General features: G+C 41.2%; 1 protein-coding gene across 4 annotated transcripts in view; it reads left to right on the top strand.

The window, feature by feature from the left end:
- The window catches only part of CELSR1 (cadherin EGF LAG seven-pass G-type receptor 1), a 276,769-nt gene that overhangs the window by 211,948 nt on the left and 37,482 nt on the right, over nucleotides 1-27,339 (top strand). For all 4 annotated transcript variants that reach the window (XM_075927708.1, XM_006120414.4, XM_025183254.2 and 1 more), the window contains exons 14-23: nucleotides 3,077-3,197; nucleotides 6,191-6,374; nucleotides 7,103-7,204; nucleotides 12,914-13,008; nucleotides 13,759-13,968; nucleotides 17,439-17,622; nucleotides 21,044-21,187; nucleotides 23,245-23,446; nucleotides 24,092-24,259; nucleotides 25,787-25,913. In XM_075927708.1, the coding sequence (XP_075783823.1) occupies nucleotides 3,077-3,197; nucleotides 6,191-6,374; nucleotides 7,103-7,204; nucleotides 12,914-13,008; nucleotides 13,759-13,968; nucleotides 17,439-17,622; nucleotides 21,044-21,187; nucleotides 23,245-23,446; nucleotides 24,092-24,259; nucleotides 25,787-25,913 (1,537 nt within the window). The remainder of the gene's footprint in view (nucleotides 1-3,076; nucleotides 3,198-6,190; nucleotides 6,375-7,102; nucleotides 7,205-12,913; nucleotides 13,009-13,758; nucleotides 13,969-17,438; nucleotides 17,623-21,043; nucleotides 21,188-23,244; nucleotides 23,447-24,091; nucleotides 24,260-25,786; nucleotides 25,914-27,339) is intronic.

The raw sequence follows: 27,339 nt of genomic DNA, 5'->3' as shown, positions 1-27,339 counted from the left end.
CATAACAATAAAGTGGGTAGAATATTTGTCCTAGAGAGCTCCCTAAGTGTAGCAAGAGTTCATCTCTGTTCCTGTAAAACTTAGGCGTTTGATGGAACAGAAGCTCCCTGGCATCCTACCACTTCAGGCCAACTGGCCTTGGAGAGGCAAACAACAGCCTAGCAGTTTCTCATCTATTGTCCCATTTGAGCATAACATGTATAATTCATAAATTCAGTGGAAATGGAAAGTATCATAAGCACCCAGGAGCCCATCCCTGCAATCAGCCCTGGTGCCAGTTCTGCCCACACATCTACACAAGCATTTTCATCACTGGACACAACCACATCAGCCACTAAATCAGAGGCTCATTTAACTGTACATCCACTAATGTGATCTACTAATTATTGTTTTGTACGTTTTTCCTGTTACAAGCAAACTCAGCTATCTCTCTGAAACTTATCTACTCAGTCTTTTTTCCTTCCTCCCCTTCGTTTTTTTCCTTCTTCCCCACTCCCTCCTTCCCTTATTTATTCTTGGATTTGGACTTCCAACACTCCGGTCATCCGAAGAAGTGGGTTGTGCCCATGAAAGCTCACGATGCCATCTACATGTTTTGTTAGTCTTTAAAGTGCTACTAGACTTTTGTTGTTTTTTAAGTTTTTGCCGCCTTTTGTGTGTCAGGAGTATTTTTCATCTGATTTTTCTGTCCTCTTGGAAACTGCAACCCTCACTGTCTCTGTTGTTCCATTATACAGTTATGTACATTGGTTGCAGTGTCTCCAAAACCGGCCTCACTCCCTGGATTAGGAAGGCAAATACTCGGTTTAGCATCACTTACACATATTACTGCTAGAATCTTTAGCACTCAGCATTTACATTTTACTCCTAAAAATTATACAGGAATACTAGCTCTGCAACTGCAGTGAATATCAGAATTCAACTTAATCTTTGAAATGCATTGGAAGCAACCTGTTTTCCAATAAATTAGCACTAGAGAGGTGAGTATTGGGATACACAGAACCAGCACTGTTGTCCATCGGAGACTAGAGAGAGAGAGAGCATGTGGTCTCAACACTACTTTGGGAAGTGATCTTGCAGCACAAAAACTGTTTCTGTGTTTTATTGTATTGAATTTTGGTAGCTGCAGAGGGACAAATTACCGTAAAATCTCAACTATAATGCACACCTACCTTTTAAACATGAGAATTCCGGCATAAACTGAGCTCCTATCTATAATGAGCACCCCAACTTTGCCGTATTTTGTCTTGCTGTATTTTGTTTTGTCTTGTCTTGTCTTTTTGTATTGCCGGGTAATCACACGTGAGCGCATGAGTAAACAGTGTGCAGCGTTTCCATGCTCTCTTTGGGATGCCATGAGATGTCGGCAATCTTACACGACTGCTGAAAAACTTAAAGTTGTTAGCTATGCTGAGGCTCATGGCAACAGAGCTGCCAGCCATGAATTTGATGGCATAGCAGAGTCTAACATTCGGCTTTGGAGATGGCAGAAAGAGTGCCTGCAAGCGCTGCCTCGGATGAAGATGGCTGAGCGAGGTAAAAGCGCTGCATATCCTGAGTTGGAGGCCAAGCTGGTTGAATGGATTGCTGAGTGTAGACAACAAGGCCGTGGTGTTAGCACTGTGGAGGTTAGAATGAAGGCTTTGACCATTGCCAAAACGTGCGCTAACACAGCCGGGTTTAAAGCTTTGCATGGCTGGGGCAATCGGTTCATGAATCGCCATAGCCTATCGGTCCGATGCCAAACAACCATCACACAGAAGCTACCCATGGACTCAGACACCAAGCTACTACAGTTCCAAAAGTTTATCATAAAACTACGCAAGCAGCACTGCTATGACCTTTCATTAATTGTCATGCAGATCAGACTCCATTAAATTTCGATAATCCCTACAACAGAACACTTGAAGTGAAAGGTGCCAAGAGTGTCTCCATTGCTACCACGGACCATGAAAAGTCTAGGTTTACCGTAATGCTTGCCTGCATGGCCGAGGGAACGAAGCTGCCTCTTTATATTGTGTTCAAGCGCAAGACAATGCCAAAGAATGTAATATTCCCAAACACCGTTCACGTGTGTGTTCACCCTAAAGGCTGGATTGACGAAGCTTTAATGCTTGATTGGCTACAGACGGTTTGGGCGAAGCGGCCAGGTGGACTTATGAGAAAGTGATCTCTAATCGTTTTGGATGCATTTCGGTGTCATCATATGCCATCCGTCAAGAAAAGGCTTCAGCAAGACAAAACAGACTTGGCAATTATTCCTGGTGGAATGACCAAAATGTTGCAGCCACTTGACGTGACAGTTAACAAGCCAATGAAAGATGCACTACACAGGAAATGGAACACCTGGTTGTTGGAAGGTGAACATACATTTACTGCAGATGGATGTAGGCGAACACCGATGCTGCAAGATGTTACCCAGTGGATAGTGGATGTCTGGGTTGAACTTGATTCCGCTATCATAAGGAAGGGGTTTCTGAAATGCAGCATCTGTAATGCTATGGATGGCAGCGAGGATAATGCCCTGTGGATGGATCCGAGCGACGATGAATCATCTGAGGGTGAATTACCAGTATGCGAAGATGACAATGATTTGTATTACCTGGATGAAGATGTCGAGGGCTATACCTCGGAAGACATTGCTCATCTGTTCGAGGAAGATTCTAACAAACGTGAATTCGAGGGCATCGAAGATGAGTAGAAGAGCAATTAACGTACGGTATTTGCTTGTTTGCGCTGCAGTGTTGATTTAATTTGTTTAACTTACCTTTTTGAAACGGTGTATATAGTTGCTTGTCGATGCTAATAAAAATCAACTTACCTCTGGTGTCCAGTGATTAATTAAGTGCCGCGGAACCGCCAAATGAAAACTTTGAAAAAAAAAACCTCCTATGGATAATGCGCACCCCGACTTTGACATTAATAAAACGGGAAAAAAAGTGCTCACTATACTTGCAACTTTATGGTATACACTCAGTAACGTAACTGGGAGCAGATTTTGGGTCAATGTCATCTTAATTCTCCAAAGTGAACTTAATAGAACCTCTTTTTCATTTTCTTTTCTTTTCTTTTGTAGAATTGACTTGCCTTGTCCCAGAGGTTGGTGGGGAAATCCCATTTGTGGTCCGTGTAATTGTGAGATCAGTAAAGGATTTGATCCTGACTGTAATAAGACTAACGGAGAGTGTCAGTGTAAGGTAAGAAGAAGAATTTTTGTGTTTATTGGAAATATTCTTCAAGTTAAACATAATTGTTTGGATAACTACAATGTATAATATATATTCCTGCACATTTGTGTTTTGTATCATATAGAATATAGTTATTTTTCATAGATGTATTTCATATCATGTATTTTTTCTGACATTAGCCCTTCATTTTAGCTACATAATGAAGCTCTTCTTTCCTTGTTTTTGTAATAACTATATAATTGCAATCAAAGGAAAGAGAATAAGGGACCAGATTCTGATTCTTTGTTTTACAGCTGATAAGATCAGAATATGGCCCCACTCTCAAAAAGACAAGGTGAGTGAGATAATATCTTTTATTGGATCACCTTGGTGAAAGAGACAAGCTTTTGAAGTTACACGGAGCTTTTCTTCAAGTCTGGTCTGGTCTGGTCATTATTGGTGTCTCAGGTCCATCATGCAACATAAATGGGACAACATAAAAAAGCATTCTTATTAGGTTACACACTCTTCAAATTAGAGTGAAATCACCAGGGCAAAAAGAAGAAATCTTGTAATCATATGTTAATTCACCACATAAACTGAGTGCATGAGAAATAACTGAGTGCATGAGATCCTTGGTCCCAGCTCCAGCTTCTCTGTCCTAACTCAGTTGCATCATCAGCACAAAGCAGTCAGAAAGCTGCCCTAAAGCCTGGGCTTTCTCTGACAGATTTGGGTATGCCAATCCTATTATAAGTTAGGTAGGTGCTAGCAATCCCAGGATCATGAGGCAGAAAGGTGCCCTCCTCTCTACTTCTCTGCACTGAGTAGAAACTCAGCAGACCTGAAGATCCGGCTCTAAATGATTACAAGACATTGATCCTTGATTGTTCTCTAATATGGAGCTTACCTGTTAAGAGCTTACCTGTCCTATCAGTATGCCTATATCAGGGAACTATATTACTCACAAAACTTACCTCCAGAAGCGGAAATATTTCTGTTTCTGGTGTCCCGATGACCTCTTCACTTATCTCATCAGAAGTTCCATTCTGGGAGGTCAAGCAGAATACAGCTGGCAGCTGTTTCAGCCTTCTGCGCCCTCTGGGTGTGTCTAGACTACAGGGTTTTTTCGAAAAAAGTGGCATTTTTTCGAAAAAACTTCCCCTGCATCTAGACTGCTGCCACATTCTTTCGAAAGTAAATCAAAAGAACACGGCAGTTTTTTCGACCGCGGAAAACCTCGTTTTATGAGGAAGAACGCCTTTTTTCGAAAGTGCTCTTTCGAGAAAAGGCGTTATATAATGCAAACTGTGCTTTTTCGAAAGAGAGTATCCAGGCTGTCTGGGTGCTCTCTTTCGAAAAAGCGGCTTGCTTTTCAAAAGTATTGGTTGTAGTCTAGACGCTCTTTTTCAAAAGAGGCTTTTTCGAAAGTATCTTGTGAAAAAGCCTGTTTTGAGAGAGGTTTGCAGTCTAGACGTAGCCTCTGTGAGCATCTGTTTTTGCCAACCAGATTCCTTAAGGACTTATTCAACTTATTTACCACTATTACAACCAGATTCTTTAAGGACTTATTCAACTTATTTACCACTGTTTGAAACCCTCCTCCTCCATGGGACCGTAATTTTGTTTTCTGTGCCTTAAGGAATACTCCTCCTCCCTCTGAACCAATGGCTTTCTGTTCTTTCCTCCACCTCTCCCTCAAACCCTCATTCTTTATAACTCTCACTTCTGTCAGATGAATGAGAGAACTCGATGCAGCCATGGCAGATCCACCGTTCACTGCCTATTACAGAGACAAGGTCACATTAATTCTTCATGCTTGCTTCCCCCCTGGGGTCTGATCCGAATGCCAGGTTAATATGTCTACCAGTGTTCTATCCACAGCCTCCTGCCTCTAGAGAGGAATCTAGCCTACACACACCAGATATCAGAATGGCTCTTGCCTTCTACTTAGACAAGACCAAGGCCTTTAGGAACTCTCTCAGACATTTTCTTAACATGCTAGGAGACTTCTGCAATACAGCCCCCTCACAGAGTGACAACACATTTCACTATCTCTCCCTCCTTATGTTGCATAGCCGAAATCTGCACATCTATTCACACATTTGTGAAGCATTACATCATTTTACCTGTGCTGAGGGTTGATGCTACCTTTGGTGATGCACTGTTTAAAACTGTCTTAGATCTGCCTCATTAGCACTCACCTGCAGGTTGGGTTACTGTTTGGGAGCCTTCAACCTATGGAACTCCTTGCCAGAGGATGTTGTGAATGCCAGGACTTTAACAGGGTTCAAAAAAAAAAAGCTAGTAAATTCATGGAGGTTAAGTCCATCAGTGCTTATTAGCCAGGGTAGGAATGGTGTCTCTAGCCTGTTTGTCAGAGGCTGGAAATGGATGACAGGAGAGGGATCACGTGATGATTACCCGTTCTGTTCACTCTCTCTGGGGCATTTGGCATTGGCCACTGTCAGAAGACAGAATACTGAGCTCGGTGGACCTAGGTCTGACCCAGTATGTCTATTTCTTGTGTTTTTACTCATGGGAACAAATACATGAAGAAGACAAAGTTACCTACTTAGTACAGTAACTTGAGTTCTTTGAGATGTTTTGTCCCTAGAGGTTCTCTACTTCCCAACCTCCTTCCCCTCTGTAGCAGAGTCTTTGACTATACAGTTGAGAATTACATGAGGGATGTCTTCCTCATATGGGAGCATGAGGAGTTGCTCTGCATACGTGCAGGCCCGTAGACACTGCTTTGAGAGTGCACAGACAGATAAACATTCTATAGGGGCGCACCCATTCAAGAAAAAAACATCACAAAGAACTCAAGTTGCTGTGCAGGTAAGTAATCTCTCCATCTGTGCACTTTCAAAGCCCCCATCCTCATAGTGCTAGGACTTCATTAAAAAAAATTTTTTCAGACTTACAAGCCGTCCAGGAAGAACTTAAGAAATACAAGTAACAAGGGGTTATAAGAAATGTGGCTGAATTAAAATACTATGTGTCTATCTCTGTTTTTCCAGACAAATTACTACAGGCCACAAAGCAGTGACGCCTGTTATCCATGTGATTGCTTCCCTTCTGGTTCTCAAACTCGCTCCTGTGACCTGGAGACAGGGCAGTGCCCTTGTAAACCTGGGGTGATTGGGCGACAGTGTAACCGTTGTGACAATCCTTTTGCTGAGGTTACCATTCAAGGCTGCGAAGGTACCGTACAGCTTAGCCATCGACTGCTCTAACATTTTTTAAAAGTCCACCAGTGCTATTACTTACGGAAATAGAAGGAAATTAATTCAAACTAATATTTTATTAATTTGTGCCAAGTGAGGAAAGTGCTAGGTAAGAAAAAAGCAAAACATTCTTGTCTTATTATTTTTGAGACACAGATACATGAATCAGTTTGCTAGCATCATAGTAATGTTAAATTGTGAGACTGTACAAAAGTCACTCCTGCTTCCGCTGCCTGTTAAAGATCAGCTGTGTGAAGGACTCTATATATAATATAGGATATGACTGCACCATGCTTAGGGTGCCCTCTGCTGTCCTAGTGATGATGCCACATTGACAGTGGTTTCAAACTGTCTTAATATTTCACCTGCCCAAATCTCACAACTGTAAGATTAAGACAGTTAGGGTAAAGGCAGGTGGAAATTTGTACCCAGAACAGTGGCTAAAGCTGTAAAGTTTGTATAGTCTGACATCCAGAGTTGAAAATTCATAATGACCCTTCTTTGGCACATATGTCTTTGATCATATGATTGCAGGTTAAAGGTTGGGGAACACTGGTTTTGAAAAGAGAACAAATATAAAAGGTTCCCTGTGGAAACTGTTGGAGATTTCAGTAAGGTTAAATGCAGGGAAAGCCTTTCTGCAGCATAGATGTATTCTTACTATCAATGTTAGAACAATTGCTTTATTTCTTTTTCCTGTCACAGTGATTTACAATGGGTGTCCCAAAGCATTTGAGGCTGGCATTTGGTGGCCACAGACCAAGTTTGGACAACCAGCCGCTGTACCATGTCCCAAGGGATCAGTAGGTAAGTTGACCGGGTAGAACATTAACATTTTTATCTGAAGCTCTGCCATGGGAAAAAATTAGAGTGATAAAACATGTATACATAGAGAAGAATTTATTCAAAATGTCTAGAGTTTGAAGTGTAGCTGCTGGTTGTCACAAGCTGAAGGGTTTATCTAGGCATAACTTCCATATCAAGAATTAATTAAAGCACAATCAGGTTAATCAATGAAAGACAGAATATTAAAAATGCAGTCGATAGACAAACAAGTGAATGTAGTATGGAAAAGAGAATCTAAAACAATATCTGCAAATGAACTCACTCCATTGTTTCATTTTCCATTGTCTATATAGTAATTATATGTTTTGTTTTCAGTAAATAATGGATTACACATGACCTGTAGTGATTTTACTCAGGTAGACAGAGATAAAATGTGGAGTACTATTATATGGTAGCTTCAGGGGGGTTATTTATATGGTGTTTGCTTTACTAAATTTATGCTAATATAACTTCAGAATTACAATGTAGCTGAAGTTTTCCATCAAGCACTTTACCTTTATGCGTAATTTTAAATTCTTGATTACTGCATTTTATGAAGAATATAACTAGGGGCAGATGACCGTTTTGCGGGGCCCCGGGCAGCATAATTCCACGGGGCCCCCCCTTTGCCACGGAGCATGCACAGTGACACCATGCGCATGCGTGGCAAGGCCACGGCGCATGCGCGGGGCTTTCTGAAGCACGGGGCCCGGGGCGGCCGCCCCGTTCACCCTGCCCTATATCCGCCCCTGAATATAACCATAACTTCTCTTTCTGTATGAGGAGTAATAGCTGCAGGTTTGGGCTGCATTAAAGTTTCTATCTAAAACATTGATTATAATAGATGCATCTGTGTTTCCACCGTTTTGTTATGACTACTGTCCTTTATAGATAGCTAAGATGTAAGTAGAGTGCATGTGTGTGGGATGAAGGAAACAAGTGAATGATAGTCTGATATAAAAATTAAACAATGACATGTTTCCAAACAAGATTCTTTTATTAAAATTCATTGTATATTTCTGGAGTCTGAGCTTTTTTCTTAAATAAGTATTACTGATGAAGAGAATAGGGAGAAAGAAAGGTTCCTGGATGGCAAACACTAGCAACTGTTAATGTGAGTGTTATGTTTGTCTGCTAGACTACAACAGTGGACTAAAAATAAGAGTATTATCACATAGCTCATGGAGACTTTTGTGGGAAATGAAATCTTTGTAGAGGCTTATCTCATTTCTACACTTTCCAACTTGTATCGTTCTCTGAGTAAAATGAACTGCAAATGATTATATAACTTTTAAAATTAGCACCATGGAGTATCAGTATTGACGCCATACGTTTGAGGAAAGTTGATAGCCCTTGAGTCCCTAGTTCTGTGCACTTCAGAGCACGTGCGGGGGAGTACATTTAATTGTTTAATTTTATTTAAATTTTCAACTACAGATCAGTCCTCCCTGGTCCAACACCCTTGGGACCTGACTGGTCCCGAAGAAGGGAGTTTGTCAGACCTGGGGAGGCCAGCTCCTTGGGCCACTGGGCTCCCAGCTCTGTGGCCAGTCCCAGTGCACCAGGCTCAGCTGCCCCAGGTCCACTGGGGATCTGTGGCCAACCCTGGCACTGCCCCAGGGCTTTAGGGACTCTGCTGCCCCCTGCTGGGGCTCTCTCATCCAGCAACAGCCAGACCAGAGAGGTTCAATCTGTGGTATAATGTTTTGCTTAAAATAAATTTTCATCCGTGGTATTTGCACTCCTCTTGTGTTCTCTTGTGTTTTCTAGTCAATGACTGAACAGGCAGAGATGTCTGTGGAGACAGCAGATTTTAAATGATAATTTTAGAATGGGTGGGCAGTAATTTTTAATGGGGGCTACACCAAGATTTTGGCAAGTGGTCAAGGGCTGCACTTCTGTGGAGAGTACGCAGGATCTGGGACAGCAGGTGGTGTGTAGAAGGGCTTGGGATAGAGGACTAAGGTGCAGGAGGAAGAGTCCAGTCTGAGAGGGAGTTTGGATGAAGAAGGAGGTTATAATCTGGGTCAGGACCCCTCCAGGGTCTGGGAGGGAATTGTGACCTGGGAGAAGGGGGGGAAAGAGGGTGCAGAGGGTTTGGGTGGTGAATGGGATGCAGGGTGAAGGAGGGGTGTAAGTGCAGGAAAGGATTCTGGCATGGGGGAGGGGTATAGGAGGGGAGTGCAGGGTCTGGGAGGTCGTTTTAACATGGAGGAGGTGGGGAAAGGGGATAAAGAGGGCTTGGGTGGTGGCCTAGGGTGGGTAGTTGGGGAAGAAAACGGGGTGGGGTGCCAGAGGCAGGCTCTGGCTAGGAGTCACTTACCTAGGTGGCCTTCAGCCAGCAGCTCTGCAGACTCCCCCTGCCTGTGGGCTGTTCCATGTAGCTCTGCTCCAGCATGAGGAGGGAGGAGGCTTCATTCACTGCCCCTGCCTTCAGCAAAAATTTCAGCTCCTATTAGCCGGAAACTGGCCAATGGGAGATTGGAAATTTTGCTAGAGGCTAAGGACAGCATGCAAAGCTTTCTCCTCCCTGCCCAGCTAGCAGAGTAATTAGGGGTATGTCTACACTAGCTCGGTAGTTCGAGTTAGGTAGGCAAATGAGGGCAACCGGAGTTGCAAATGAAGCTCGGGATTTAAATATCCATTTATTTCATTTGCATGCTCCGCCATTTTTAAATCCCCCTTAGTCCGAACTCCGTGCCCGGATCTCTAATTCAAACTATCTGTACTCCTCGTGGAACTACCTACTCCGTGCCGCATGTAGCCGCAAGCATGGAGTTCAGACTAAGGGGGATTTAAAAATGGCGGCACCCGGAAAGATGCAAATGAATATTTAAATCCCGGGCTTCATTTGCAACTCTGGTTGCCCTCATTTGCCTTCCTAGCTCGAGCTACCGGGTTAGTGTAGACATACGCTAGCAGCCTGATCTTTAAAGCGGTTTCTCCTGCCCTGTAGTAAGGGTGCCAGAGAAGCACCCATGGGCCAGATCCCGAAGCTTGGTGGGCCGGATCTAGCCCACTGGCCACCCTTTGCCCACCCCTGTTCTTGAAGATCCAAAGAAAGCAAATTTTGTATTTGCAAATGTAGGTATTTGAACTGGAAACTTGAGCCTGGAAAATACTCAGGTCGTCAGGGAACAGAAACAGTATCTCAAGATTATGTATCCAATTAGAGATGAGGAACATAGTTACAATTATGGAAAACAAATACCTACAATCAGCTGTTCACAAAGCATCTACAAACCAAGAGTCATATGTAGAAATTAGTTGACAAATAATTTCAAATTGTGAATAAATTAAAATGGAAATCTGCATGCCAACAAGTCCAAATGAAAAAAGGAAGTTACTTTTGTTGCTTACAAAATGTTCACTATGAACCATATGCTTAACTGTAATCTTTTCAGTGCTCACATGTTGCGAATCGCCGTTAGCATTTATCCAAGACCCACTGGACTAAATTAAGGAATAAAATCTTACCTATGTAAGATAGCTGATTCTCTCATCTTTGGTGTTTAGGAATTGCACAGTCTTTGTTAGATTCACTGTATCTAAGGGTATGTCTACACTACAGCGCTAATTCGAACTAACTTAGTTCGAATTAGTTAATTCGAACTAAGCTAATTTGAACTAACGCATCTAGAACTAAAAACTAGTTCGAATTAGCGTTTTGCTAATTCGAACTAGCACATCCACATTAAGTGGACCCTGAAGTGCAGTTAAGGATGGCCGGAAGCAGTGCCGGCAGGGCATCAGAGGAGGACTTAGAACGTGGAGATGCTGTCTCAGGCTAGCCGAGGGCTGTGCTTAAAGGGTCCCGACCACCACCCCGGACAGACAGTTCTCAGGGGTGCCCCGCTTGCAAAGCAGTCCTGACTTGGAGTGCCCTGAGTGCCCACACTGGGCACATCACAGCACTCGGCCATCAGCCCATCAGCACTTGCCGCAGGCTGCCATCTGGGGAGAGGGGGCAATTGGGGGGCTGCAGAAGAGCTTCCACCCCGAGAAGCCCGCAGAGCCAGCCCAGTCCTCCCCATCGGGGGCTCGTGCCCCATTCCTCCCTCACTTCCTTCCACTTACCCTTCCCTAGCCCCTCTTCTTGATGTACAAAATAAAGATAACGTGTCTTCCAAAATGGAATCTGTCTTTATTGAACAAAACTGGGGGAGACTGGGAAAAGGAGGTGGGAGAGGGGAAGAGAGAGGCTGGGAGAGGGGAGGGCAACTAAAATGATCAGGGGTTTGGAACAGGTCCCATATGAAGAGAGGCTAAAGAGACTGGGACTTTTCAGCTTAGAAAAGAGGAGACGGAGGGGGGACAGGATAGAGGTCTCTAAAAGCAGGAGTGGGGTGGAGAGGGTGCATAAAGAAAAGTTCTTCATTAGTTCCCATAAAGAAGGACTGGAGGACACCAAAGGAAAGGAATGGGTAGTGGGCTTCAAACTAGTAACAGAAAGTTGTTCTTCACAAAGCAAAGAGTCAACCTGTGGAACTCCTTGCTGCAGGAGGCTGTGAAGGCTAGAACTGGAACAGAGTTGAAAGGGAAGTGAGATCAAGTCATGGAGGTTGGGTCCATGGAGTGGTATTAACCAGGGGGTAGGAGTGGTGTCCCTGCCCAAGGTTTGTGGAAGGCTGGAGAGGGATGGCACAAGACAAATGGCTTGGTCACTGTCTTCGGTCCATCCCCTCCAGGGTCCCTAGGGTTGGCCGCTGTCGGCAGACAGGCTACTGGGCTAGATGGAACTTTGGTCTGACCCAGGACGGCCATTGTAAGCTCAGGGCTCAGGGTTGGGGTCTCAGTGGACCCCCTTGATTCTCTTGCACACCTGCTCCTGGGTGGCCAGGCTGGCAGCTCTCCTGCCCAAGCCGGCCACTTTCCTGTGCCTAGTATGGAGATCGTGGACAAGGTCCACGATGTCCGCACTAGCCCAGGCGGGTGCCCGCCTCTTGCGGTCCCGGGCAAGCTCCCGGGAGCCGCCAGCCTGGTCCCGGGAAGAGGGGGAGGGCTGGGGGGCATCGGGTGGGTGGCTCGATCCGTGCCAGGTGCAGGGTCTGCTGTCTGGTGCTGGCAGGCTTGCACCTGGCACGGGCACCGCAGCCAGCCCGTGCCCCTTTAAGGGCTCCGGGGCCGGGAGGGGGGCAGTAGAGTTTCCCTGGTGTTGGCCAGAGTGGCCACCAGGGAAACCTGGGAAGGGCTTGCCTCCCACTAGTTCGAATTAAGGGGCTTACACACCCCTTAATTCGAACTAGGCTTAATCCTCGTGGAATGAGGATTACCTAGTTCGAACTAAGCGCTCCGTTAGTTCGAATTAAATTCGAACTAATGGAGCGGTAGTGTAGCGCCTATGAAAGTTAGTTCGAACTAACGTCCGTTAGTTCGAACTAACTTTGTAGTGTAGACATACCCTAAGTTACTTAATTCATCAGAGGATGTTTAGCTGCTAGCATGAGACAGATGTAGACAGAAATCTGGATGCAAACATAGACCATTGCTGGAGAAATCTGTTCATGAACAACAATAAATCGTATAACTTTCCTGAGGCTGAGGAATGCTAATTTGCAAGGTGAAATATGTGCTTTTCTTTAAGAAATTTGAAAGTTAAAAAAATTGATTTCCTAACAAATTCTGTATTGATTTGTGAAGAACTATTTAAGATTTGTATGTCTTATAAATCCTTTGTTTTATTTTCTTCAGGGAATGCAGTTCGGCACTGTAATAGCGAAAGAGGCTGGCTCCCTCCTGAGCTTTTTAACTGCACCACCCTTATCTTTGTGGATCTTAAGCTCATGGTAGGCAATGTTTTCTTGTACTTAGCAGGCCAGAGTATTATTGACCTGTCCAAAACACTGTAGTGTCTACATATAATGAACATACTTTGAATAGAAGAAATTATTAGACAGATAGTTTCCTAAAAGTGGTGATGGCTACTAGGTCTGTATTCGTATTTGCATACATCGGTGTCCAAAGACTCAGATATTCACTGTGGCACCCAGTCACACTTCATTAATAAATTGACTTCAGTGAAGTAATTGACTTCAATGAATATCTGGCTCATCATTTTCCTTGGGCTTCATTACAATTTGCCTGAGTTTTAGTAATGCGTTGGTAAAGCTCCGTGGAGATATGCCATCCTGTTTTTAAGTGCTCATCTTTAGCAAATTTTGTCTTGCCTGCTGGGAAAGCCACATGATGTTAATGTACACACTAAATAACATCCCCAGTCCCTGTTATTTTCTCTAGTTCCTACTTCTAATGCTCATCATCTGAACCACAGTCTCCACCTTGATACCATCAGGCCCCCTCTGCCAGATGGTGAACCTTCAGGCCTTGCATTTCCCTTTAGAACCTTTGCTCCTCTCTGACAGTTATGCAGTTTCTATTGCAATGGCATCTTCTCTCCTTTCCATGTTTGGATCAGATGATCCTCTGTCCCATAAATCTCTAGTTGATGGAAAGCAACAGTGTCTCTGTAACAGGAATGACTGAACTAAGACTGCTGCTAAATTGTTTTCCTTTTTTTTTTCTCCTTTCCACTTCAGATTGAAAAACTACATCTCAATGAGACCAAACTGGATGGAGACAAGTCTATACAGATTGCCAAAGTGCTGCAGAATGCTACCAAGTACACCAACTCCTTGTATGGGAATGATGTGAGGACAGCATACCTGTTGATGATCAAGGTCCTGCAGTATGAGAGCCAGCAGCAGGGGTTTGACCTAGCTGCAACAAGAGATGCAGAATTCAATGAAGTAAGCTGTGCTTGTAGGTTCTTATTGATATATTCATTTAGAAATTCATAAATAGATTCACCTCAGAGCCAGACAGAATAAATGTACCAGTGAGATGTTTAATCTGTCTCACAAATTATTCATTCTTCTGAATAGTTTGAAATGAAATTTGACTAGGTAGGGAACAGCGTTCCCTCTAAGCTGTGTGGCAGCACAGCTTTACAGGTGGTTAATCAGTCCCACCCAGTCACAATCTCAAGACTCTATGCACTGAGCTGATTAATCACCTGTGAAGCTGAGCTGCCACATAGCTTAGAGGGAACACTGGTAGGGAATGAGACTTTAGGTAAAGTCCACCATGGTCGTACCACACACAAAGCAGAATTCTCCAAACTAGAAAGTAATTGAAGGAAAGCGCTGATATTGAGTAAAATCACTTTGGTGCATTCTGCTCTTTACTGGAAAACCAGTCATATATTACCAAACTTGTATTTTAGTATTTAATACATAAAATGCACAAAGGTGAATTAGCTGTGAAAGTGGGTTATCCCGTTTTCCTTTGACTAAATTTAAAAATCCTTTTAGAGGAGTGTGTAAAAGGAGTAAATGTATCATACCTGGTCTGTAATGTCCTGTGTAGCTATTTCCTGACAGAAAATTCATACACAATCAGAATCCTTTCTTTATGTTTTTGTAATTATAACTGGTCTGTTACTGGCTCTGGAGTTTTATATGTTGTTTTCATTAGACCTGAAACAACATTTTGACCAGCGCCACCCTGCAGAATTATTTAAAAACTTTTCTGGTAATTTTGTATTCTGTAGTAATACTCTTTTTCTGTTTGTTTACCCACAAAAGAGCGCTAATAGACTGCTTGTGATGGTGCTAATTTGCAGACAAATATCTGTCAATGATGGCATATCAAAGTCTAAAAAAACAAACATTAAAAATAGAAAGTTCATTGCAACTTAGGAAGAAAGAGTGTGTGTACACTGCACCATTATTTCGAGATAACTAGTGTTATTTTGAAATAACAATGTGAGTGTCTACACAGCAGTTCTGTTATTTCAAAATAAATTGGAAATAACGGACAGTTTATTCCAACTTCTGTAAACCTCATTCCACAAGAAATAATGCCTATTCCGAAATAGCTATTTTGAAATAAGGCATGTGTAGACGCTCCACTGCTGCTATTTCAAAATAGCCTCTCACCAGGGCCATTCGAAGTTATTCCTCCCCAGTGCCTCCTGGGGTTCTAAATCAAGATAGCGCATCTACATTAGGGAAACCTGCCTCAGACTAATTTTGAGGCTTCCCTGCAGTGTAGACGAGCTATTTCGAAATAAGCTATTTCGGAATAACTATTCCAGAATAACTTATTTTGAAATAGCTGAGCAGTGTAGATGTACCCAAAGCATTTTCCTCACTGTTGTAGAAAATTTCTCAGTATCTTAGGTTATTCAATTTGCAAATTATAAAAACTTTTTAAAAAGTTCACTTTTTTAGATTTCACAAGTTTTAAGAGACTACGGTTTTGAGGCCGTGCCAACAAAAACTTATAGCTTCAGGCACTGGATTTGGATGAATTTACTCACCCAAGCCATGAGATGGAATTGAATAAGACCTTAGCAATTTTGTTAAATAGAAGTGTGAATACAAAGGAAGAGAATTAATCTACCTTTGAAATTTTGACTTCTATTTATTTAAAACATTTTCATGTACCTAGCCATAAAATACCAACTATAATATTTAGAGCCCTGCAAATCTGTGGCTATTGCTTTATATCCACAACTGTGTGTATTCGCAGCTCACTTTTGTGGATACAGATGTTAATACGCATTTTTGGCACATCTACATAGCAGGGCTCAAGCTGAAATAAGCTACGCAACTTGAGCTACATCAATTGCGTAGCTTAAGTCGAAATAGTTTATTTCGGCTTTTGGCACTGTCTGCACAGCAGGAAGTCCGAGTTAGAGCACTCTTCCTCCAACTTCCCTTACTCCTTGTAAAATGAGGGTTACGGGAGTTGGAGTAAGACGTCTTCCAGCTCAACATTATTTCAACATTATGTTAAAATAACTACTTGCTGTGTAGACGCAGACTGTTATTTCGGTATAATGTCAGTTATTCTGAAATAACACTGCTGTGAAGACATTGCCTTTTAGAGCCCTGCAAATCTGTGGGTACATACTTTATTTCCATAAGCACTATCTGCCGATGTGGATGCAGATACGTGTAGCTCATTTTTGTGGATATGGATAAGAATACAAATTTTCTATCTATACCTCTGCAAATTTGCTGATATCCACTTTATATCTACAGGCATCCGCATCTTTAGATGTGGATGCATATATTCCAGGCTTATTTTTGCGGCTGCAGATGCAGATACAAATTTTGTATTTGTGCAGGTCTCTAAAAATTGGTGAGTTTTATTGCAGATGGCTGCTTCCATATTCTGCTGCAGTGTGAGTTTAGCTAATCATGTGATATATGGGTCATTTATAAAGAGTCCTTTATGTCATCTTAAACCAATACTTAAGAGGTATCTTTCCTCACTGCCAGCCAAATGAAAGTTTTTTGGAGGTTGACTATAGGCATGTCAGTCTAGGCCATTGTGCAGAGTAATTTAATTCTTGCTCTTATTGTATCCAAATGTATTCTTGTATTTTTTTTTAGTGCCATACAACATACAGTAATGTTTTCTACATTTGCTCCAATAACTTTTTGTAACAGTTTCAGTGTTCTTGTTCAATTGAGCCTTAGTATTATTTTGTTTACAGCTTTTCCACTGTAACATTTTGTTTAATATCATAATTAAGGGGTGTGTGTGCAGTTTATCCAGAGCCTTTTTTCTAGCAGATTTTTATTTTAAAACCACATAGAAATGGAAAAATATATACTTTCAGTTTTCTTTCATGATTGAGTTTATAATAACATACGCATATTAACCAAAAAGATGAAAGACAGGGACTGATTTATAGATTTCTTGATGATTCTAAACAAATAGCAACCTCTGTAAAACAGAATACCATGTCTTTTGTTTGGGAAATTAGATTTTTAACAAATCTTATTCATCTGACTTTCCCAGGGATGTTTCCTAACCACTGTAGCAATCAGTCTCATCTCTGTGAAAGGCAAAGCCAGTATGTTTAGGTTTCTCTTCTGAGTTGTCTTGATGGGCTTCCTGTTTAAAAAAAACAAAAAAAATCCCACCTTTTCTTATAATCTCTGATCATTGCTCAGATTTCAAATTAAAAGCCAGAAGGGGTTTCTTATAAGTAAACAACCTGAAGGTGACCAAAAGGTGTGCATTTTTTATAAGGCTGAAGCAGAACATGTTGGGATCAAAATGTTTCCTTATGCGTTCACCTGAAGCAGTAATGCCGATCATTTACAATATTCCTCACTGAAATCTAGCCCAGCTAAACTCTCCCCATTGCCTTGTATTGGGTATTCTAATAATTTAAGTTTATATTTATTTTTGTTCCTAGAATATCATTAAAGTGGGTAGTACCCTTCTGGATCCCAGTACCAAGGAGCACTGGGAGCAGATCCAGCGAACAGAGGGTGGTACATCCCACCTACTGAAACATTACGAGGAGTATTTCAACACTGTGGCCCAGAACATGAAGAAAACATACTTGAAACCTTTTGTCATTGTTGCCACAAACATGAGTGAGTATCTGTTGGAAACTGTCAGTGCTATTAGATGAAATTCCCTGACACTTGAGAGCTTCAGATATTGTTCGTTCAGTGGACCAGCAATATGTTCTGCAGAGAACAGCCAAAGGTGCCAAGGCTATATAAGAGAAAAGCTCTGGCAGTACATCTACACAGCAGCTTTATTTCAGAATAACTGACATTATTTCGAAATAACAGAATGCGCGTTTACACAGCAAGCCATTATTTCGAAAGAATGTCGAGATGGAGGACTTCTTACTCCAACTCCTATAGTCCTTATTTCACGAGGAGTAAGGAAGTCGAAGGAAGAGTGTTCTTCCTTCGACTTCCTGCTGTGTAGATGGTGCCAAAAGCTGAATTAAGCTATTTCTACTTCAGGTATGCAATTGACAAAGCTGAAGTTGCATCTCTTAATTCTACTTTTGTCCTTCTAGGTAGACATGCCCTCAGATGTTGACTCTGAAGGGGACAGCCCCCATCACTTTTTTCCAGTCGTGTTTAATTCATCCCTTAGCAGTGCCGTGTGAGCACTGAAAGAGCTCCCTGTTCTCTGGCTTGGAATCCTGAGCCAAAAAGCAAGCCACATGTTTCTAAAACTGTAAATTGTCAACTCATATTAGAACATTTGAAGATCTTACGAAGCTATGGGGTGGGTGTTCTATTCCAGAGCCAGAAGATACTTATTTCCAACATCTTGGAGAATCTCCAGACCATTCCAATAGTCAGAATATTATAGTGACACTGACACTGAATTAAGATTCTTTCATAAATATGAAACACACATTAATACATTCACTTTAGGCACAAGAATTTCTAAAATACCTCTGAAAACACAATTTTCAGTGGAGAACTTCTACAACCAATATATCAGCTCAGACTAAGCTATCAACAGCTAAGCAGCTTGATCTAAAGGACAGAACAGAAGACTGGAAGCCAGAACTTATTGATTTCCAGTCCTGCCTCTGACTCTAATTTTAACTTACTATGCGACCTTATTGTATTAGTTTCTCTTGATCTGCAAAACTGAGATGATAAGTCTTGCTACTCTACCTCACAAAGCTTATGTGGTAAGTAATGAGTTGATATTTGTACATAACTTTGAAAATATAATATGATTGATAAATGGTAAGTATTATTATTAAAATAAGCAGGAACATCTGCCTTGTAAGACCAGAAATTCTTATCAGCAAAATTTCAAGTAGAAGGAGAGGGAAACACAAAAAAAATTCCTAATCCAGCCTGTATTCCATTCATATACCAATAGGGATTTTATTCTGTGTGGATAACCGGAGCCTAGAAGCGAGAGCTGGTCTGGAATTTTCCATAAAAATGTGTGTGTGGGGTGGGGAGGGTACCAATGGAAAATGCTATTTCCACAAAACTGAAATTTTTCATGAGAGAATTTTTATTTTGCTAAACTGATTAGATTTTTTCATTGGGATAAGTCTGATGGACCCAAATTGAAACAATTTATTTTGACTCAATTCAGCATTGATTTGTTTCATGCCATGCTGCCTTATGTGGATTGTAGTTCAGTTGTCTCATATCCCCATTTTCCCCTATAGATCAGGCTCCCACTACATCTCCCATGAAGCACCAAGTTCTCCCCTGAAACAGTGTATCATGATGTGAAATGCAGTCTGATTAGGAGACCTGCCCATAGAGATGAGTGGAAATATGAGATGCTCTTACTACAATTCTGATGACGCACTGAGGCAGCTCAGGTGGCAACAGATTAAAGTTGAATCAATCCATCAAGCCAACTTGTTCAACAAACTGAAACAAAACATGTTAATTGTTGAAATGTTTTGATCTTTCCAAATTTTTGAACTTCCTCAAACAAAATTAATATTTCAACTTTTCATCCCAATTTGGCATGAAAATTCTAAATATCTGAATTTCCCGGTGGACGAAAAATCCATTTTTTTCTCACCAGTTCTGCCTGAGGTCAGAAGGATGTAGCTTCTAAGGAGCAAGGCAATTCTGTACCAACTAGCTTTTTTAATTTTTCTCTTGAGCAGTTTTTTCCCAGGTGGGCACTGTATTAGTAGGATTGACGATCAATTTATCTGGGAGTTCTTTAGGGACTAGGGAAAGCATGGAAATTCTTGGACATTGCTTCATACAGAAACTTGCTGTGAGCCATAGCTTTCAGTGCACTGTTTCCTTCCACAGCGCCAGCTTCTAAATTTTTATTTTTATTAAAATGCCTGAATCGGCCGTTTGTGAAGTTTTCAAAAATTCCAAGGTACAAAAATTCCAATCAACTCTCTAAACACTTTTAGCAATTGCAGAACAGCAAGAGGGTGTGAACTTGAGCCCCAGAATAGCTAGAAAGGTAGCTGTGGAGGATAGCTGAGAAGTATTCTCAACCTAGATGTCTCCAAGGAAGAAGAAACTGAGACTAGGAACCCAACCCACTTCTTCTGCCTGGCAAACACTAAAACTAAGCCACAGGATCAGACTTTTAGTATATGAGTACCCATAGAAGTATTATAACTTTTTAACTTAGTTTTTGAAAGGCATATTTTTAAACTTCTAGCTCATATATGTCCCTGTGAAGTAGAGAGAATATTGCAGCACTCTGTACAAATAGCTATGTTCTTCTGTTGCAGACCACCACACAATATTTCACATACAAAAAATAGACCCTTTCCACTTGAGTGGTGATGTAATAATATATTAGCTATATCACCACCTGTCCAATGATTTTAAATCACCTTACAAACAGTAAACTTCACAGCACTCCTGTTAGAGCAGTATTATTATCCCCAATTTACAGATGTAGAAAATGTGGCAATGATTTTTCCAAGACCTTACAGGAAATGTATGATGAAGCTAGGAACAGAATCCATATTTCCTGACTTCCAGTACTGGTCATTCTTCTTTTTGTCTCTTCTGCCATTGCACTTACCAGAGCCTTCTTCCCTAATACCATATGTAAAAGTACATTTTATATTTTTCCAGAAGATCACATAAAACACAGTTGAACTCTGAAAATTGACACTGCATGTTCATATTTGTCTCTAAAGGAGTGCTAGAAAAAATTTGCTCTGTTTGCTGGTTTTCATTGTCTGCCTGCTAGTTTTGCATGTTTAAACTGGGTTATTAGAGAGACTAGCTGGGTAAAGTAATATATTTTATAGGATCAACTTCTGTTGGTGAGAGACACAAGCTTTTGAGCTTAAACACTGCATACAGCCTAGAATATGAAGGCCAACTTGGGTTCTTTGAAATAATGCTGGGACATACAATTTCAGCTTTCACTGGAAATAATTACTGAGATTTCATTTGTCATGTTTTTCGGTTTAAATTTCTTAACACCATGAATTATCTCAACTATCGGTAAAATCGGATAATACCATATGTGATTGAAATGAAGATAATAATAGGAGGAACTTAATTTTTTTCACAGTTATTGCTGTTGACATCTTTGACAAGTCTAATTTTACGGGCGCCAAAGTACCACAGTTTGACAGGATTAAAGAAGATTATCCTAAAGATTTGGAATCATCTGTTTTGTTCCCTGATACTTTGTTCAGACCTTCAGATAGAAAAGGTAAAAAACCTCTCCAGACGTTTTGGAAACTTTTAATAGCAATCTTCCTATCAGCTCCTAGGGATCAGTTATGCCTCTTATGAGGTAGAATTATCCTCAGGAAGGAGGTGGGACAGTCCTATATGTAAGTGAACCTAATGTAGAAATAGAATGACCATGCTTACCTGTAAGTCATAAAACCTTCTGGGCATTAGGAAGAGTATGATGGACTGTGAAACTTGCTATACCTGTTTGAGTCCCCTCAAACTGCTCGGTCACTGTGCAGAGAATAGTCTATCTCCTAGAACTGGAAGGGACCTTGAAAGGTCATCGAGTCCAGTCCCCTGCCTTCACAGCAGGACCAAGTACCATCCCAGACAAATTTTTGCCCCAATCCCTAAATGGCCTCCGCGAGGATTGAACTCACAACCCTGGGTTTAGCAAACCACTGAGCTATCCCTCCCCCATATTCCTGTCATTTATTCCACACAGGAATGGCCTTTAGCACTATTGGCAGTATTCATAGCCGCCTCACACCCACAGGCTCCTTACCATATCCATTCAAATGATAGATGACCCTAGTATAGTCATATCTTGTCAAACCAGCCCACGTAGGGGAAACGCTTAAGGAGCACTGATTGACATTTTCTAGGGCGCTAGATGATTGTCTGAAAACCTCACTGCTCCAATTTTTGTAGCATTTACAGTTAAGAGTTTGATATCTCCCATTTTATATATCTATTTTGAAAGGGAAGATACTGAAAGCCATTGTATCATGAACCTTCCAAACATAATTGTGAATGAAAATTTGTATTCAGAGATTAACTGTTCATTCCAGATAGGGAAGTTATTTCACATTCACCCCAGAATAGTAGGAATGTGGCCCTCTTTCTTTAGGAACTCAACAAAATCCAAAGTATGTAAGTGAAAACTGTAGACATTAGATGCACCTACTCTCATGTGAAGGCATAAAAGAAAGTTTTGCAGAAATTGAGTCGATGGCACAGATGAGCAGAACAGGTGAAAGACAGATTTTAAGACAGCATGGTATGAGGCTATATCTAGACTGCAAAGAAAAGTTGGAAAAAGATACGCAAATTGCGGTTCACTTTTTTCCGGATTTTTTTTCCGGAAGAGACTTTTCCGAAATTTGGCCTGTCTACACAAGGCCAAATTTTGGAAAAACCTCCTTTTGGAACATCCCTTATTCAATGAAGAATATAGTGATTCCAAAACAACACATCTGCTTTTTCAGAAACTCGAGGTTTTTAAGTCCCGGCTTGACAAAGCCCTGGCTGTAATGATTTAGTTGGGGTTGGTCCTGCTTTGGGCAGGGGCTGGACTTGATGACCTCCTGAGATCTCTTCCAGCCCTAGGATTCTATGATTCTAAGCTCAAAACAGGCTGAAAGAGTAGCCAGAATGGGTTAATTAAAAGTGTCAAACATTGTGTATGGCTGAATATCCTCAATATAAAAATAGATTGGTATAAAATAAATAAAAACAAATACTTTTATAATGTATTGTTTTTTCTTGTTATAATGAAGGTTTTTCTTATAAGTAATTTATTTATGCTATCTGTTTCTTTTCTGGAAGGGGAAAGCAAATGATGTTAAGACACACTGCCAAATTTAAAGATCATGTAAATTGGCACCACTATATGGTCTTCAAATGCTGGCAAATAGTAGCCCATTGCTGTTGCATTCCCAAAAGGCATACAATTTACTGTATATCTTGCAAGGTTCATGCAGTATAACAAGGAGAATATCAATGAGTTTTAATGTTTCTCCTTAAATTACTCATCTTACTTAAATATAAGTGCATGTTTTAGTCCCAGAACTGCTCATTTTCTAACTAGATAGAAAAAAGGTTCAGTTATATGATTTTCAATTCTGTGAATTACAGTGTATGTGATATAATCATATAAAGGTAACTAAAACTTAGTATCAAAAGTGTGCTCTGTGCTGTGCATCTAGCATGACATGGGCATGAATGTTAACATAGGTAACAAAGTACTAAATGGTAACCCAAACTTTATGGTGAAAAAGTTAGACTTGGATGTTTGTGTTGATTTTGTAGTGGCACCTACAATGAAGCCGTCGAACCAAAAATTATCCTCTAAAACTGATAATGGTATTTTAAACCTTGAGAATGCGCTTACAAAGAGAAAGAAGCGACAGCCAGATGAGTCTAACCAGTATGCTGTTGCCATGGTGATTATATACCGATCTCTAGGACAACTTTTACCTGAGAACTACGATCCAGATAGAAGAAGCTTAAGGTAAACTTTATACACATGCAGGGCTGGCTGCCGGCTTCTGGCCTGAGCCGCCAGCCACAGAGGGTGGGCAGCCTCGTGCTTGGGCTCAGCAGGCCTGGAATAACCCTCCACCCATGGCAGGCCCTGGGTTGGGAGCTGCTCCCAGGGAACAGTTAACTGGTTACCCATTCATGTCCTTAATATGAGTACATATTCATATTAAACAGCTAGCTATCCTTCATACAAGAACAAGTGGAAAAATGGTTCTTAAACAGAACTGATGAGATTACAAGGTTTAAACGGAATTATATACACCAAAATCAAAGAATCCCTGTGACTTTGCTTTTGAGAATCCCTGTGACTTGCTTTGATGGTTAGTGATTGTGTTATGTTGTAATTATACTTCTCAGTTCGGATCCATTTCTTGCTATAAAAAGTAATGGTTTGCATATCTATCCTTCTGTTGTTCTAGATAGTTGATATTTTAGGCTGTTATATGAGAATAACCAGTTTGCAATGCTAAATTTTAGAAACTTAAGCACCTTTGGTTTTGATTGTGCAACCATAACAACTTCTTGATTGTGACACTCCTATGCAGGAGCTGAAAAATTGGGCGGTTATATTTTACTGTTGAAGTCTTTTTGCAACTTTGTTTTATTTCCACAGATTACCTAATCGACCCATCATTAACACACCCATAGTGAGCACCACCATTTATAGTCAAGCGGAACCTGTACCAAACCTCCTGGAAAAGCCCATTATACTTGAATATGCCATGCTGGAAACAGAAGAGAGAACTAAGCCAGTCTGTGTGTTCTGGAACCACTCAATCACGTATGTTGGTGACTTCTTTAATATTTTGGGAGGGAGCCATGGCATTGCAGTGCAGGTGTCAGGCATTCAGGCTGAGAAGGCACTGTGGAAGAAGAATGTGAGCCCTTTTGTTCTTAGTTTGTTCATGCAGGCAGTGTGGGAATAACAACATGAAATCACTTCTCACTATGCATGATCAATATAAAAGTAATTAGAATAACCTTTGAGAACAAAAGTGTGTGGCTGTAAAAATGTGATTTTTAGATATTTTAAATATTTTGATATTTTGCCTCTTTTGTTCCTGACTACTTCATTGGTACTGCAGTCTTTCACAGTTTCCATTAAAAATAACTTTGTTCATTGGCTTTATAATTTCTTGTAGCAAAAGAATTTTAAGTAAGCTAGTTAATATTTCAAGTGGCTGGTTAGCTTAAAAACACAGTTAAAATATTGTATTGCCAAATGGGGAAAAACAGTTAAAATATGTAATTAGAAGTCTTTGAAATGAGTACAGTAACATTTACTGTTCAAATGTTAGAGTAATAGATTTCAGGACAAATTTATCCCCAAAGTCAGTGGAGTTACATCTGATGGAATTAGGGACCCGTGTTGCATTTTCTGTTCCTCTCTGGGGCTGGTGCAGGATAACCCTCAATATAGAATGTTGTTCTCCAGTCTGATTTTAAAAGAACACAGTTTAAAATCTCATACTTCAGTTTGAAAATACTTGCAAGAATCGTAGGTGAAACAACACCATTTCTGACTCAGCTTTTGAAACTGACTAGATTTCAGGGTGATATATATCTGGCTCATTCGTCTCGAGAGACCGTGGTAAGCAGCTGCAGTGACAATCTATGAGTTGTGCCTGGATCTGCAACTTCTTTCATTGCTTTTGCGTCCAATATTGGATTTGCACAGTCGATTACAATAGCTACATGCCAGTCTACTTCCGTTTTCATGAGTCTGAGACTTTCCTTCTGAGATGGAGTTCTTTTGCATGACTTGCAAAGGTCCTATTGAAAAATGATGTGCCCTGTAGTAATAATTGTTGCCTGGTGTTACAATCCGACGACGTAGATTCCCAAGAGCTTGGACTGATGTTAAACCTTTTCATAGTGTTTTTACATATATCCTTGAATCTTAACTTTGGCCTTCCTCTTGCCCTTGCTCCACTTGTTAGTTCACCAAAGAGGATTTTTTTTGAAAGGCGTTTATCACTCGTTCTCCTCACATGGCCAAGCCACCGGAGTCTTCTTGTTAAGGATCGCTATGAGACTGGGTATGCCAGCTCTTGATAGGACATCTACATTTGAAACTTTGTCTTGCCACTTAATATTCATGATTCTGCGAAGGGTGATAATGCCTTGCTAAATTAATGCAGGTAAAGACTGCCAATGTTCATCTTTTTCTAGGATGCTGTCCCCATTAGTCTAAAACTGAGAGCTGCATTAGTGATTAATATCAGTGATGAGGTGAGGTGAAAGGAGAAAGTGGACATATAGGGATGCTCTAGAATAACAAAAATTTATCACTTTCTTCATTCAACAGAGTTGGCGGGACTGGAGGCTGGTCTTCCAAAGGGTGTGAGCTTTTTTCCAGAAACCAGAGCCACGTTTCTTGCCAGTGCAATCATATGACCAGCTTTGCAGTCTTAATGGACATTTCAAAACGAGAGGTGAGTTGCCACACTCATGTAGTTACCAGGCAAAGGTGTTTTAAAGGGGCTTGGGTGTGATATTTCCCAACTGGTTAATTCCTTTTTTGCTTTCCCCTGCAAACAAAGCCAACAGCATGTCAGAAATGTATTCCTGTGGTGCCTGTCAGTGCTGCTGCAATGAGGCCTATGACTCATTGTCTCTTTATTTCATGGTCATAAAAACATTGTTCTGAACTAAAAATTAATGTACAAGGCCACAGATAAGAATGTGTTGGAGGAAAAGGGGGACGGTTACTCCTCAGTTCAGAAAAGGCTGTTTTGGGCTTTACTCTGCCTAGCTTTTGAGGGCCTATGTAATGCTCTTTCCATCACTAAAGCCCCACTACGGGGTAGCAGTGAATGGACTGGGGGTTGTTGCACACTGCCGACATGGGGCTCTGTGCTGTCTCCTAGTACATGGACATGGAGAAAGCTTAGCAAGGGCTGGGATCCCCACATGTGTATACACAGAGCCAGTGGCTGAGAAACCCAAATGTGGCAATTATTCCAGTTCATAGATTCCAAGGTCAGAAAGAACTGTTTGCTCTCCTGTATCACACAGGCCATACGCTTTCCCCAAAATAAAGTTCTGTTTTTTAACTAGGATATATTATTAAAAAGACATCCAAGCTTGTTTTAAAAATCGCCAGTGATGGAGAATCCATCATGGCCATTGGTAAATTGTTCCAGTGGTTAATTATCCTCACTATTATATATCAGTATCAGCCTAACATATGTACCCATTATTTCCAGTCTGAATTTGTCTAAGCTGTCTAGTTATATCTTTGACTGATAAACTGAAGAGCCTGATATTAAGTATTTGTTCCCCATCTAGATACTCTCAGACTATGATCAAATCCCCCTTAATCTTCTCTTTGTTAAGCTAAATAGATTGAGCTCCTTGAGTTCTTTGCTTTGCTTTAATCAAGCTCATAGCAATGGAGACTTCCTCCCACACCACAAGTGGCTACACTTTATAGATATGTGAGTGGTCCTTATTTAGAAATGTCAACATACTTTCCTAATCCTGAAATAAACAAATGCATGAACTTAACAGCTCCACTGAAACTTGAGCATCTGTAACTGTGCACACATAGTCGGTGGGACAAATGGGGCCCAAAGCAGCAGGCAACAGGACCCCAAAAGGCAATGGAAGTCTGCTGAGTATTTGGATCCTGGTTCTCAACCCATTGTGTTGCTTCCATGCCCCACTCCATCATGCCTCTGGCTCTGGACTCCGGCTCTTTGAGCCATACCAGCAGAAGAAGACTGGCAATCATAGTATTGCTGGTGATGACATCCTGTGGCATTCTGAGAGTCCACAGAGGAGACCTCAGAGTATTTCATGGAGAGAGAAGGAAGCATCTTGTTAGCCTTTTCCCCCTGTTCATAGGGGCCCTCATTT

This window comes from Pelodiscus sinensis, chromosome 1, assembly GCF_049634645.1.
Source record: "Pelodiscus sinensis isolate JC-2024 chromosome 1, ASM4963464v1, whole genome shotgun sequence".
Taxonomy (NCBI): domain Eukaryota; kingdom Metazoa; phylum Chordata; order Testudines; family Trionychidae; genus Pelodiscus; species Pelodiscus sinensis.
The sequence above is the reverse complement of the archived record's forward strand: the minus strand, read 5'-3'. Positions and strand labels throughout refer to the sequence as shown.